At 39.7% G+C, this 14,256-nt stretch overlaps 1 protein-coding gene across 2 annotated transcripts in view; it reads left to right on the forward strand.

Annotated features, from left to right (window-relative positions):
• The window catches only part of APC6 (anaphase promoting complex 6), a 320,808-nt gene that overhangs the window by 129,631 nt on the left and 176,921 nt on the right, over window positions 1-14,256 (forward strand). For both annotated transcript variants that reach the window (XM_089431967.1, XM_089431966.1), the window contains exon 10: window positions 8,152-8,277. In XM_089431967.1, coding sequence (XP_089288093.1) covers window positions 8,152-8,277 — 126 coding nt within the window. The remainder of the gene's footprint in view (window positions 1-8,151; window positions 8,278-14,256) is intronic.

Consider the following 14,256-nt stretch of genomic DNA (forward strand, 5'->3'; position numbering starts at 1 on the left):
CACTGTTTCACCCCTTCCTTGCTACTTCTCTGCTAGGAACAATTTCTGTCACTCGGGACAACTTTTTTCTGCTGATGGTGCTCTACTTCGCTGATGTCCTCAGTTCTCATGTGATCTGCAACCACGCTCTGATACCATGTTGGAATTTCTAAGCCTAACTGTTAGAAACACTTCATGCACTTTACTGATTTATTCCTGCCTACTTGTTCTATTAATTAACAAGTTATTTACCATGTAAATACTGGAAATAAATACAAGTACATGCTAAACACATTACAGATCATCAACTGAAGGAAAAACAAGCACACAAGTGACACAATTATTTTTGGACCAATGTCCCTGGAAAAACCCAATGCGGGAAAACGATGCAACTATCTGAGGGTTTTATTACTATGCAGTTTTTGAATACAATCTGGGTGCCAAAATCGGCTCACTCAACAGAGAATAATCTCGGTAGTAGTACCTCTCTACTCGGAAGTAGATATTCCGGCTAAAACCCCGAATGTCCAATCCAGTAGCTCTCAGCGCCAATCTGCCCCACGAAAATCCCAACGTCTGCCTCTAGGGACTGCGGCAGCATCGCTCTGGCTCTGCGTCAGCCCAACTTCATCCCTCCTTGCCCTGCGTTAGCCTCTAGAAGCACCGCGTCAGCCTCTAGAGCCTCTGCGTCACCTACACTGGCTCTCTCAAGCACTGCGCAGCGCCTGGCTGCCTCTGCGTGGGCCCTGACTGGCTTTGCGTCCCTTTGTCTCGACTTCTGCGCTGCTGCTCTGGTACTCTCTTTGCCTCTCTTCTTCTGTATTCACTGCCCCTCAACTACAACTCAGATCGCTTCACTCAATTTTCTCAGCAAAACCTGCCCCAGAAAATCGAGTTCTTGATCTCTTTCTGTGTTCTCCAAGTGACCCTCAAGCCTCCTTTTATACTTTTCTCATTGACAAATCAACGACTGAGATTAAGTCCCTAATCAACGGCTAAGATTAATTCTAGCTTGATCCATGACTTTTGGACCCTTCTAACACAGTTTTATATTAATTCACATTACAATTTTATTTTCCCCAAGTTTAGACTTACGGACTCCATTAAAAATATTAATTATTTTAATATCTCCCAAACTGTTTAGAATTTTCCCAAACCATTTCTGGGTATTGGAGATCTCATGCGCTTTAACCTCTCCACCAATTTTCGTGTCTAAAGCGCATCCGATGCTATCCCAAATCAACAAAACCCCAATGTGGGGAACCCTTGATCAATTCTTCTTATGTTCTTCAATATTTCAACAGAGAGAGAGAGAGAGATAGTAAATATACATCAGAAGTCAACATTTTGACTTGACAAAATAAGAGCAGAGATCTTCTCCAAGAAGATGACACATGAGGTAGCAGATCTAAACACAGGTGATTCCATCAACATGCTATACCCATCACTGTGCTGTACACATCACTGTGCCACACTTCATTACACTTTGCTGCACTTCATTACACTTTGCTGCACTAATCATACTGCATCCATCATCACTGTGTTGCACCCATCATGCTGCACTTCATCATCACTATGCTGCACGATGGTGCACCATTCATGCTGCACTTTTCACTATGCTGCACTTTGTTAGTTGACTAATCCTTAACATAGTAATATTAACCCATGACAGTAGCTCTGTCCATCTAATAGGAAATCCCGAGGATAACCTTGTTGCTAGCTATGGCTTGCGGCCTAGCCTAGCAACAAGATAGACCTCTACTCCTTTATCAACCAACCTCCAAGCATCATAAGTGCCGAATTTTCTAAGTCTATCCGTTAGAAAATTAATCTGTATTCTGCTAGTTTATTTCTTCTACTTGTTTAAATTCAAACAAGATATTTAAAACAGTTAAATATCGAAATAAACACAATACAATCACAACATCTACAGATCAACAATTGAAAGAAAACAAACACACAAGTGACACAGTTATTTTTGGACAAATGCCCCCGAAAAAACCCAATGCGGGAAAACGTGCAGCTATTCTGAGGGTATATTATTATGCAGTATTTCCTTGAGTACAACTAGGTGCCTAACCAGCTCACCCGACAAAGAAAAATACACGACAACAATACCTTTCTATTTGGAAACAGGTATTCAAAAAACCAGTCCCACGAAACCCTCTCCAGTTACTCTGAAGCTCTGTGCTGGCCCTTCTGGCGTCTGTGTTAGCCTCCTGCTGCTCCGCATCAGCCTCACACCCCTCTGCGCCAGCCCTCTGAGGCAATGCGCAGCCTCTGGGACCCACTGCGTCACTCCCTCTGCCCTCTGCATGGAAGACGCACTCCCTCTGGGCTCTGTGCTGTCTCTTTTGTGCTTTGTGTGGCCTGTTTTGGCTGCTGCTTCTTGCTCTTTGCTTCTGCGCTGGTCTCTACCTCTTTATCCAGTACTCACTGCCCCTCGCTGCTGTTCACTGATTCGACTTTGCTTAGCATCCCTGCTCTAGCAAAACAAATGATTGATCACTCTGGTGTATCTTCCAACTGACCCTCAAGCCTCCTCTTATACTTTTCTCGTTGGTCTTCCATCGGCTGAGATTACATCTCTAATCAACGACTAAGATTAGATTTGGCTTGATCCATGACTTTCGAACCTTCTAACTCAATTTTATATTAATACCCATTAATATTTTATTTTTCCTAAGTTTAGACTTAGGAATTCTATTAAAAATATTAGTTATTTTAATATCTCCCAAATTGGTTAGAAGCTGCCCAAACTATTTCTGGGTCTTGGAGATCTCATGTGCTTTAGCCTCTCCACCAATTTTCATGGCTAGAGCACATCCAATGCTACTCCAAATCAACAATAAGAACTTAACTCTGCTGTCAGCCTTTTCAAACAAGTGTGACCAAAATGTGACCATTGTAGTAGCACCGAAATTCTTATCACTGTAATTTGAGTTCCCACATGAAGAAATACTTGTCCACTACAAGCCATCCGAATTTGTTGACTGTGAGACAACACATTGTACACCAAACATCTCACTGCAGTTTATCCGCTTATCACTGTATGAGATCAGAGATGAATCCGAGCTTATGTTGACTGATATTAGTCCTAAACAGAACTCCACTATCCCTTATCTTTCCTGTGATTACATTAACCTCTTCCATTGTCCATCTGAGATCAGAGATTGAGACAGCGTGCTTGAGACACCTTATTACAATGAAGAGGGGTTTCTTGAATCACTCTTCACTGTGGATAGAGGTCACCTCTTGACCTGCAGTTTAGGCTACAGGAGTGTGGCTAAGATGTGCTAATTCTCCTTGCTTGAACAACACCTAAATCACATCTTTGAGGACTGTGTATGAGTCTCTTTCTTACTGCGGATTAGGAGTTCATTTATGCTCTCTTTGACTGTGTCTAGTTGTGTATGGAGGACTGCGACTAAGGCTTTTATGTGGCTTCCTTTGACAACATATAGAGGCTCCCTTTGACAGCGTATGGAAGCCTCCTTCATGACTGCATTAAGTGCCTCCTCTTGCTGCATACACTCCCTCAATGACTGTGGCCTAGGACAACATATTAGGTTCTTTGTTAGGGCAGCGTTAGAAGCCTATCTTCATAACTGTGTTAGGCCTTCATATCCATGCCAACGTTAGGAGCTAGGGCAGCTTCTTTTGGGCTGCGTAGATCCTTCTTTCCCATGACAACATCTTGGGCATCTTCTCTTAGGGGAGCGTATCATCTTAAGATCCCTCCTCCCACCAAAACCCAAAGACAAGTGGAGAGGAAAAGATCACAAGAAGTGTGTAACAAATGACTTGTAAGCCACCTCTTTTTATAGTAAAACGTTGAGGATAGATGGGGGCAATTTGGTTGCTGGCCGACCTTGATGAATTGTCGCATAACAGAAATAATTCATATCTCCATGAATTCATGTCGGAATTGGATGATTTTTAGAACAATCCTACACCTCTCGACGAGAGGAATCCAAGAAAAATATCAGCTGCCATAAATAAGAAGACCCACTTGGAGTTTGGCCCTAGTTGCCAATTTTAACAAGATTCCTTTCCTTTGATCGTGCTTCTCAAAATAGAGTAGTGATCCACGTTCCCTGCAACCATACAACATGACGTTATAAAAATTAATACAAGCATACATACCTCATTTATCTTTAGGTCATCTAGGCTTCTTTCAGTAGCTTCCTTAATTGAAAAGATATTCAACCCCTTGATCTGCTTCATCTTTTATGTCATCATACCATCATCCCATGAATTCAATAAGTTGGAGTTCCTGATGAAACACTTGCTTCCACTCTAGATCGGTGAATCCTTTGGTGAGGATACCATCAAAGAATCTTGAGGATTTCACATATCCTTATTCAACAGGTGTTTCCCTTTTGACTGAAGTATGATGAAACTTGTCTTGGATGACTTCTTCCTTTGATCTTTCAATGAGGTCACCAAGAGCTATATCTTTCAAAGTTGATTATTAGACATCCTTCATGTTTCTTATGGTGATGTCTTGGGCTCTTACTTCTAATGCTTTTCCTCTTCCTTGGACTTCCTTCTTTCAGGTTTCTCCACTTCGGTGAAATGGGCTTCTTCTCTATTTTTCTTGTTATTGTTCTTCTTAAGCCAAGGAAAATCTTTCTTGTAATGTTCATAGCTTTGAATCTTTAGCTATGTTCTACTTTCCTTTTGACAAAATGTCCGAATCCTTTCATTTGATCCTTCAACACTTTTGCCACTTACAAGAGATAGAGACAAAGACACACTTCATCTTCGGATGCCCTGCTTACTACGAGATTTGAGGTCGTTTCCATTGTCTCTTCAGGTCTTCTTAGACTTTGACCAGCTTCCTCAGATTTGTTGATTCGAGATGCCTTGCACTTTATCTCTAGGAGGCCTTCAAATTTCGGGCTCGTTTTCTTCAGCCCCCCACCAGATCGAACACCACGCAGAAGATCATGGACTTCTTTAGGGCGCTATCGCCAGAGCGAGGCACCAAAAGAACCATTGACTGACCCATAGATAATGAGAGCAGATCAGTGTGGTCCTGGGGAGGCCGACCCACCAAACTGCACCAGCGCTCCAGGATTGGATCCACCCCTGGGAGGCGCCCTAGAACCTCGAGGTGACAACAACGACAAACCAGCATGCCCATAGGGCAACAGAATTTGACGAGCTTCTCTCAGTTTTCTTCTCTCGGCCTCAGATGTTAGGAGTAGGAACTGGATAGGAGACTCCTTCCCCACCCTTTTTCTTCTTCTCCTTCTCTGCTTCATCGCAGTGCTTTGTTTCGAAGCTGGGAGCTTCTAGATTCTACATTTACATTTACTTAGGTTATAAAGGTGTTTTCTGCTTTTTAAAAGAAATGTTAAAGGGGACTGTTTGGTCCACCGACTTGGCATGATGTAATCATTGTAACCGACAGTCCCGTTGAACTATTTTGGTCATTTGTTGGACATTAATAAAATTATCTTATCTTGTCTTATCTTGCATAGAAACCATAAGTTGTTGAATGGGATCGCCTTCTTATCCTCATAGACATTGTTACCTTGTTCATCAGTTAGTGCATTTAGAACAATGGGGATTATCTCTCCCAGATCTTGCAATTGAGATCTTATGAAGATAACCCTTTATCCTTTGATGCCTTCAATTTATGTAGGTCAGATCTAAGTGATGTGACCCTCTTTATCGCATCTCCAGAGAATAGCTCTATCAACCTATCATATATATCTCTTTGATATCTCCAATATTGGTATATAGGGATGGAGGATATTTGACTGATTACATAAGAATCCCTTGAGCCCTTTGATCCCTTTCCATGTATTCAGAGGACACCTTTCCATTCATATGTTCAATGACTTCACTTTCTTGGAGGACTATTTCTATCCTCCTTTTTCATGCAAAGAATTTCGATGACTCAACCATCTTATAGATCTCCTTGCAAACACGAAGTCATTTTATCAAATTTATTAAATAATGAAAGATACTTACTTGACAAGTGGATGAAATCTTCAACTTGATCCCTATGATGATGGTTGAAGAAGATGTATTAGTTCTCCTTTTGGATGATCTTCTTCCAAATGAAGAGGCCTTCTTCAGTAAAGGAGATTGCTCCTTCAACTTTAGATTTAGCTTCCTTTTGTTGATGGTAATTGATGAGGATGTTTTGATGCTTTCTTGGATGGTCTTCTTCTTGGATAATGAGGGGATCCTTATTGCAATGATAGGGAGCTTGCCAAATAGCTTTTTGAAGATGATGATAATGCCTTCTTGCCTTCAAGATACTTCAACTTCTTAGGGAGTGAATGAGTGTAGATCGGAATTGCTTCTATGGTTTCAACGTTCTCCAAGATGTTATCATCTTCGTCTTTAAAGTCCTTTGAGCTACCTTGCTTTGTAGATAACTTGATGAGTGTCTTTGTGGTCTTTTGGATGATGACTAGAGGATCCAGAACTTTTGCTGTTGTAGACTGCTTCTTCAATCTAGGGTTTTATTCTTCAATGTAGATCTTGATCTTTTTCTTTGATAACCTTCAACTTGCTTAGATACCTTTCTTGAAACTTGATCCTCAAGTGTCTCTTTGATTAGATGCCCTTCTTTTGACTTTAGCACCTTAGCTTTGAAACCATTTTGAGAAATCTAGGGCATAAGCATTATGTGATTTCTCTTCTATTAGTGACTGCTTGTGAATGCCTTTTACTTGATTATATTAGGATCTTCCACATGTTAGATTATTAGTGTTTTTCATCAAACAGTAACCAATGCATGAACATAAATACACAAGAGACACAGAATGTAGGCTATGAGCCAAGGCCAAAACCTCTCACTCTTTGAGAGGAAAACACACACAAATTCTTCTTCTAGAGATTCCAATTGACGAATACCAAGACCAAGACACTTGTTCTCTTGAATGTCTTCTTTTCTTCTCTTCCTCTTCATTGGGACGTTTGTCACCACCAAGATCTTCTTGCTGTCTTCATATCAAGAGCATCGATCTCTTTCCTTGATCTGGTACTGATGTCCTTCCTTTAAGGTAGCACCGAGACCTTAAGTTGAGGTTCCACTGCATCACTGAATTGCAGCTCTTCCATGACACCTAACTGTCCTTCGTATCACTGTAATCACTGTTCTTGATTACTAAACTTCAGAAGGATCCGAATTCCTCTCACTGCAATGACATCTGAAGTTACTTGACTGTAACCATCCACCAAAACAGAGATCTGAATTGTTTGATGATTGTACTAGAGGTCTGAGCCCATCACTGTTCTCTCCATCCGAAAATATCCGAACTGTTGACTGTGATTACCCTCCGAAAATCTCAGAATAATCCGAATTCTCTTACTGTGCCAAAGATCCAAATTTATCTCTGTTTTACCCATACGAAAACCTCAGAGATATCATCGAACTGTTGACTATACTCCATCACTGAAACTTTAGAGGAAGTCCGAGCTTGTCTTCTATTACTGCCATCCGAAATCACAGAGATATGCGAAGTATGTTCACGCCTATATATAGTAGTTTCCCTCTATAAATAAGCCGACATGACATCTTGAATAGATGTGTCTCCATATGGGCTGAGCCGACATGAGTTTCTACATCTTCTTAAGGCCGACATGAAGAGGAGAGTTTGTGCTTGTCATTGGAGGGCTTCTAGACAATCCTATTGACTCAAATACTTTTGATACATGCCCAAGAAGAGTTCTTCATACATGACATAGACTCTTTGACTTTTAATGACCAATCCTAAGGCTCTAAATGGGAGCATCTAAAATGAATTAACTTGCTCATGAAACCCATGAAGCAAGGCTTACAATAATAATTTTATTTTCTTCATTACATCATTTACAAAAGTCACAATTACATGTCATTATGAAGACCGGACCTAGTTACATTTTTCAACACTTGAAAGATGCTTTGCTATGTTTTCAAGGAGTGTTGACCTCACTTTGATTCCTTTTAGTTCATGTGTTTACTACTACCATTTACCTTTTCCTTCCCTTTCAATTGTGTTGCTTCACAGTGAAATATTTCTCATATTTCATAATGTTATGTATGTTGAGCATTTTTAGATATCCTAAGATGGCATTGCCTTATATTTTTTTCCCGTAGCTGCAGTGAAATAATACCTTAGAATAACTAGACTGCTCCTTATTCAATTGTCTATAATGGCATTGCAGCAAAGCTACTTCTCTAGATGGCACATTTGCTCCTGCATGGATAGGTTTTGGAAATGCATTTGCTGCTAAGGATGAAAGTGATCAAGCAATGGCTGCTTTTCGAACATGTGCTCGGTTATTTCCAGGGTAAGTAGATTAAAGAGCATTTCTTTTTTTCCTTTTGTGTCTACACTTCTAATTAGATCATTGTTTCACCATCTAATTATATCCATACAAGTAGATTGTTGCTGCTCTAAAGCTCATAGTTATGAGATACCTTGTGCAATCTTGGGTACTAGTCAAGATGCTTCAAGTGAGGAAGATGTATCTCTCCTAAAATCCAAAGCTTATTTCCAATTTGAAGAAGAAAGAAGCAGATCGTAATGTGACCTCATACAGAATTTTTGGTGTGGTCTTCTAATAATTTCATAACTTTGTAAAGGAGATTTCACTTTATGTAAACTTCTTTCCTCCATAGCTTGATACTAATGTAGAAATTTGTTAGTTTTTAGCTGCTGAGTTTTTCTCCTAGAAAAGGGTGCATGAGTGTTGGAGGGGATTCCTTGAAGGATTGGTTTGCTACATAGGGAAGATCCCCTTACACGCCTATGACAGATTCTTTACACTGTCGAGGCTTGGCACCTTCTATTTTTGGTCAGTGTAATGTTATAACAGATCTTATGACAGTTCTCACAGATTTTTATTATACAGTTATGCCAGCTTTAAGATGGATTCCTTACAAACTTGTGACAGATTCCTTTCATGGAAGAATGTGTAAGAGCTATTCTAGGCATTTGTAGGTGCACAGCTTGGGAGAGATTCCTAGGCATAGTTAGACACATTACTTGGGAGAGATTCTTTCGTACGCGGGACACTTTCTTTTGTTGAAAAATGGTAGTTGTGGTTGGTATTTTCATTGTCAAAGTCAAAGGAGAATTTTTTTATCTTCCAGCTGTCCAAGTCAGCCTAAACTTTTGCAGGTCGGCCCCATCATTTGAGGGGTTTTACCGAAGGTCAAAACCCACCTCTTCACACTCATATATATTGGCATTTGTTGGACTCCATTTGGGCATCATCACAACTCGTTCATTTGACCAATCACAAGGCGATCTGCTCACACATGCAAAGAAAAAGAAGATTGATTTCTGCGTCGACCAACCTATATGACTTCTGTTGACCAGCGTTGACATGATTCATTTCTCTCTTGTTTAACCGAGTTATTGACTGAGGTTTGGAGGCCAAATATTCTATGGTTCGCTAACAGTTCCTTGACCGAGTTTCAACTGCATTGATTGAGATTTGACCACAGTCAAACTATGAGGTTTGACCAAACATTCTGTGGAAATTGCAAGACTAAATTTTGGCCCTTTGACCAGCAGCACTAGGCCAAAATTCGATCCCTTGTGCAGACTTTGACTCTGAGTAGAAGTTGACTTATTCTCTCTTTTCACTAGTTTTTACTTGGCATTTACTGAAGTCAAAGGTTAGCATTTTGACTGGAATATTCTGATGTACAATTGATGAATTGAACCCTCTCTCTCTCTCTCTCATAAGGAAAGATTATCGGGTTTTCCCCCTTGTGGGGTTTTGTCCCAATAAATTTTGATGTCTATTGTCTCATTGTTTTTATTGTGATCTCTATTGCTCTACGAAAGTTATTGGTTGAAATTTTCAAGGGTAATTGCTTAATGATTGGAATGCTCTAAAGAAGTCAAATTGTATCATTGGAAGTAGTTATCGGTTTGAAAATTGTTCTAGTCTTGTTTGCTTTTAGAAAATCAACATGGTTTTAGAGCTTTGGTGAAGGAGAAGAGGATTGAGATCACTTTGAAGAGACCCTATCCTACATCTTTTGTCTTGTTTGATCAACTTCATCATGAATTTCTTCATGAAGACAGAAAACGAGCTTGAAGGAGCTACAAATTTCAGAGCATGGAAGACTAGAATTGACCTTGTTCTTGCAAGGAATAAGGTCTTGGATGTTATGAAAGGGAAAGTTACTGAACCAGCTTATCAAGCAGGAAAAGACAAGTTCAAAGAAGATGACATCTTGGCTATGAGCATCATTGTGGAATTTATTAGAGATCATCTAATTCTTTATATTGCTGATGTTGGATCTTCCAAGGAAATTTATGATGCTCTCATTGGATTATATAGCATCAACAACATTAGTCAATCTATAAGTCTAAGGAATCAACTTCGTGATGTTAATATGACAAAAAATGATATTGTGGCATCAGACATTTTAAGAATATCTCAATTAAGGGATCAACTCAATGCTATTGATGAAGTTGTACCCAACAAAGAACTAGTAGCTATGGCACTCAATGGTTTGCCTGACACTTGGGATTCTTTTGTATCGACATCAATGGCTCATGTCTAAAGGTAAGATTCCAAATCCAAGTGGAAATTATCAAGCTTTTGCAGCCCACTCAAAGAATAGCAAAGGAACAAGAAATTTTGAAAGATTTCAAAGAAGTACAGGGAGAAGTCTTCCTCTAGGAAGAGGACCTGCTCCACAAAGAAGACCTCCTCCTCCCTCTCAAGAAAGAAGGGACATGTCAACTGTTCAATGTTTTCATTGCCAAGCATATGGTCACTATCAAAATAGGTGTCCTCAAAGGAATGATGATCGAAAAAGGAAAGGGAAGCAACATGCTTTTGCAGCTGACCTTAGTGAATCTTCATACAAGAAGAGGCCTAGAAAGAAAGATTTTGATGAAGAATATTCCTTTTATTCTGCTTTCATAGGTTCTATTGCGAGTCATGAAGAAATTAGGTTGGTGGTTAGTGGTGCCTCTAGGCGCATGACTGGAAGTCGTGATAATCTCTCTGAATTGGTTGAAAGAAGATCTCTTAAAGGGTGGAGGTTGGAGACAATGACAAGTATGAAGTCAAAGGCATTGGTTCATCATCCTTCTAATTGGAATCAAGAGGTAATGTCTCTATTAACAATATTTTATATGTTCTTGGTTTGAAGAAGAATTTGTTATCTATTTCATCTTGTGAAGAAAATGATATAGAATTGCCTTCGTTGATGGTCAAGTTCTAGTATAGAACAAAGTGCCCTCCTTTGAATCTGACAAAGTCATTGGTGTACGAATAGGGGGCCTATGTTGTCTCCTTAGTCACTCAATTCAAGCCTTGATACACAATATCTCTGATCTCTATAAACTATGGAATCAAAGGTACACTCATGTTCATTACAAAGCGTTGACTAGAATGAAGGATTTTGTTAAAGGTGTACCTGAGATCAAGATTGAACATGATGGAGTTTGCAAAGGATGTTCTCTTGGGAAAAATGTGAAAAGATTATTTGCTGAAAATGTAACTATGATCTGTGTTCATAATTGTTACTGTACTTATATCACTATATATTTATTGTAAAAGTGAAAAAGAAGAAAAAGAAAATTATTTTTGAAGCATGGGTTTCATGCTCTTTTTATTTGTCAACTAGGTCAAGCATGTTCTTCATGCTTCTAGGGTTTACTTGAGTCAAAAGAGTCTTTATCATATGTATAAGACCCTTCTTGGGCATTTGTATCATGAAAGAAAAATTAATTTTATGTCAAGAAAGTCAAAAAGACCTCCATCACCAAGTCGGCTTTGATGTCCTGGAAAAGGTATATAATGGAGGAAACTTTGACCTATTTGAGTATCTATCCATCACAAGTTCGATCTGCAACAAGAAGAAGAGGACAAGAAGTGCGAAGGTCAAAGGAGAAGAGCAAAAGTCAAAGAAAAGAAGAAAATCGAGTTTTTGAGCCTTTTATCTGTCACACATGTGAAACTAGGGTTTTTTCCCTATTGCAGGAGGCCAAAACTGCAGGTACGAATTGCAGGTTTGACCCAAGGGGCTGAAAAATAGAGTTGACCAACAAAGGAAGGAGGTTTGACTTTTGTTGACTTTGAGACTTTGACTCATTTGAAGGAGGATCTTTTGGAGGGCTGACTTGGTGATTGGAAAAGGTCTTGGTTTTGATCTAGAGATCTTGAATGTCTCATTTTGACTTGGTTCTATAAGAAGAAGAGTTTGAGTGGGCTTCCCCTAGGAGAGGGGTTTTGCCCTAGCTGAGAGCCTACATCTTGTGTCTTTGTTCTTGTGATCTTCATACATTTATAATTTGGTAATTGCTTGATGAAAGAAGAAATAAAAAAGAATTGAAGTCCAACACAAATCACAAGTAATTGTCAAGAAAAGAGGAATCAAAACACTAATTTTGACTCAGATTGATTTTTTGACATGGTATCAGAGTGAGGCGAAGGAAGGGCTACTTGAAGATCACTTTGTTGGCACTCTCTTAAAGGAAGACATCCTTGGAGGAAAATCACTTTAGCATCTCTCATCAATGGTACCCTACATGAAGAAGGGTCTCAAGGCTCTTTGGGGTCTCTTGGAAGTTAAGGAATATGTTATTGAGGTCATCTCCAGACTATCAAAAGGTCTCAAAGATGGAGGACTCTTTTTCGCTCTCACAGGTACCTTTGAAGATGACATGAATAATTGACGATGGAGCCTCAAGACACATGATTGGAGAATGTGGATAACTACAAACTGTTGAAATTTCTAAGTATTACCCGTTAGAAATTTAATCTGTATTCTTCTGGTTTATTTCTCCTACTTGTTAATTCAAACAAGTTATTTAAAACATATAAATAATGAAATAAACACAATATGATCTCAACATCTATAGATCAACAACTGAAAGAAAACAAACACATAAGTGACACCGTTATTTTTGGACAACTCGTCCCCGGAAAAACCCAATGCTTGTAAATTGGTGCAACAATTCTGAGGGTTTGTTTATTATGCAGTATTTCCTTGAGTACAACTGGGTGCCAAACTAGCTCACCCGACAGAGAGGAACACCGGTAGTAATACCTCCTTATTCGGAAACAGGTATTCAGAAAACCTGTCCCACGAAACCCTCTCCAACAACTCTGAAGCATTGCGCAGGCCCTTTTGGCCTCTACGTCAGCCTCAGATCCCTTTGCGTCAGTCCTTTGAGGCACTGCGCAGACTCTGGGACCCTCTACGTCACTCCCTCTGCCCTCTGCTTGGATGATGTAGGCCCTTTGGCGTCTGTGATGTCTCTGCGTGGCCTGCTCTGGCTTCTGTGTCTCTGCGACTTTGTCTCTGTGCTGGTCTCTCGGCTCTATCTCTGCCTCTCTATTAGTACTCACTGCCCCTCGCTGCTGATAACTGATTCGACTTTACTTAACAAACCCCACTCTAGCAAAACGAATGACTGATCACTCTGGTCTGTCTTCCAACTGACCCTCAACCCTCCTCTTATACTTTTCTCCTTGGTCCTTCAATGGCCGAAATTACATCTCTAATCAACGGCTAAGATTAGATTTGGCTTGATCCATGACTTATGGAGCCTTCTAACCCAATTTTATATTAATACCCATTAATATTTTATTTTTCCTAAGTTTAGACTTTAAATATTAATTATTTTAATATTTCCCAAACTGGTTAGAATCTACCCAAATCATTTTTGGGTCTTGGAGATCTCATGTGCTTTAGCCTCTCCACCAATTTTCATGGCTAGAGCACATTTGATGCTACCCCAAATCAACACAAACTATATCAAAGTGAACCACCTCTCATTCAGTGGAGCTTGGAGACAAGAAGAGTTATTCGGTCAAGGGCATTGGGTCTACATCTTTGGAGCTAGAAGGTGGTGGAAACATTCATCTCAATAACATACTCTTCGTTCTAGGTTTGAAGAAAAATTTACTTTCTATTTCTTGTCTAGAAGATAAAGGGGATAGAATTTCTTTTATAGATGGCAAGGTTCTTGTTTGGGGAAAGGATTCTAGCATTGATAAAGCTAAGGTTATTGGGATTCGTGAGGGGAGGTTGTATAGGCTACTAACACCTCTTCCTCAAGCTCTTGTACATTTGGATATTAGCCCTTCTAAACTATGGCATAGAAGGTATGGCCACCTTCACTATAAAATATTGCCCTCTTTAAGTCAAATGGTGAAAGGCATCCCCAATTTGAAAGAAGACCATGAAGGAGTTTGCAAGGGATGTGCTTTAGGCAAAAATGTGAAGAAGCCATTTACAAGCAATGATACCAGGTCTAAAGAAATATTAGACCTCATTCATTTTGATGT

Source organism: Pinus tabuliformis, chromosome 5_1 (genome assembly GCF_031772625.1).
Source record: "Pinus tabuliformis cultivar Carrire ecotype Pingquan chromosome 5_1, CPIR1, whole genome shotgun sequence".
Taxonomy (NCBI): Eukaryota; Viridiplantae; Streptophyta; class Pinopsida; order Pinales; family Pinaceae; genus Pinus; species Pinus tabuliformis.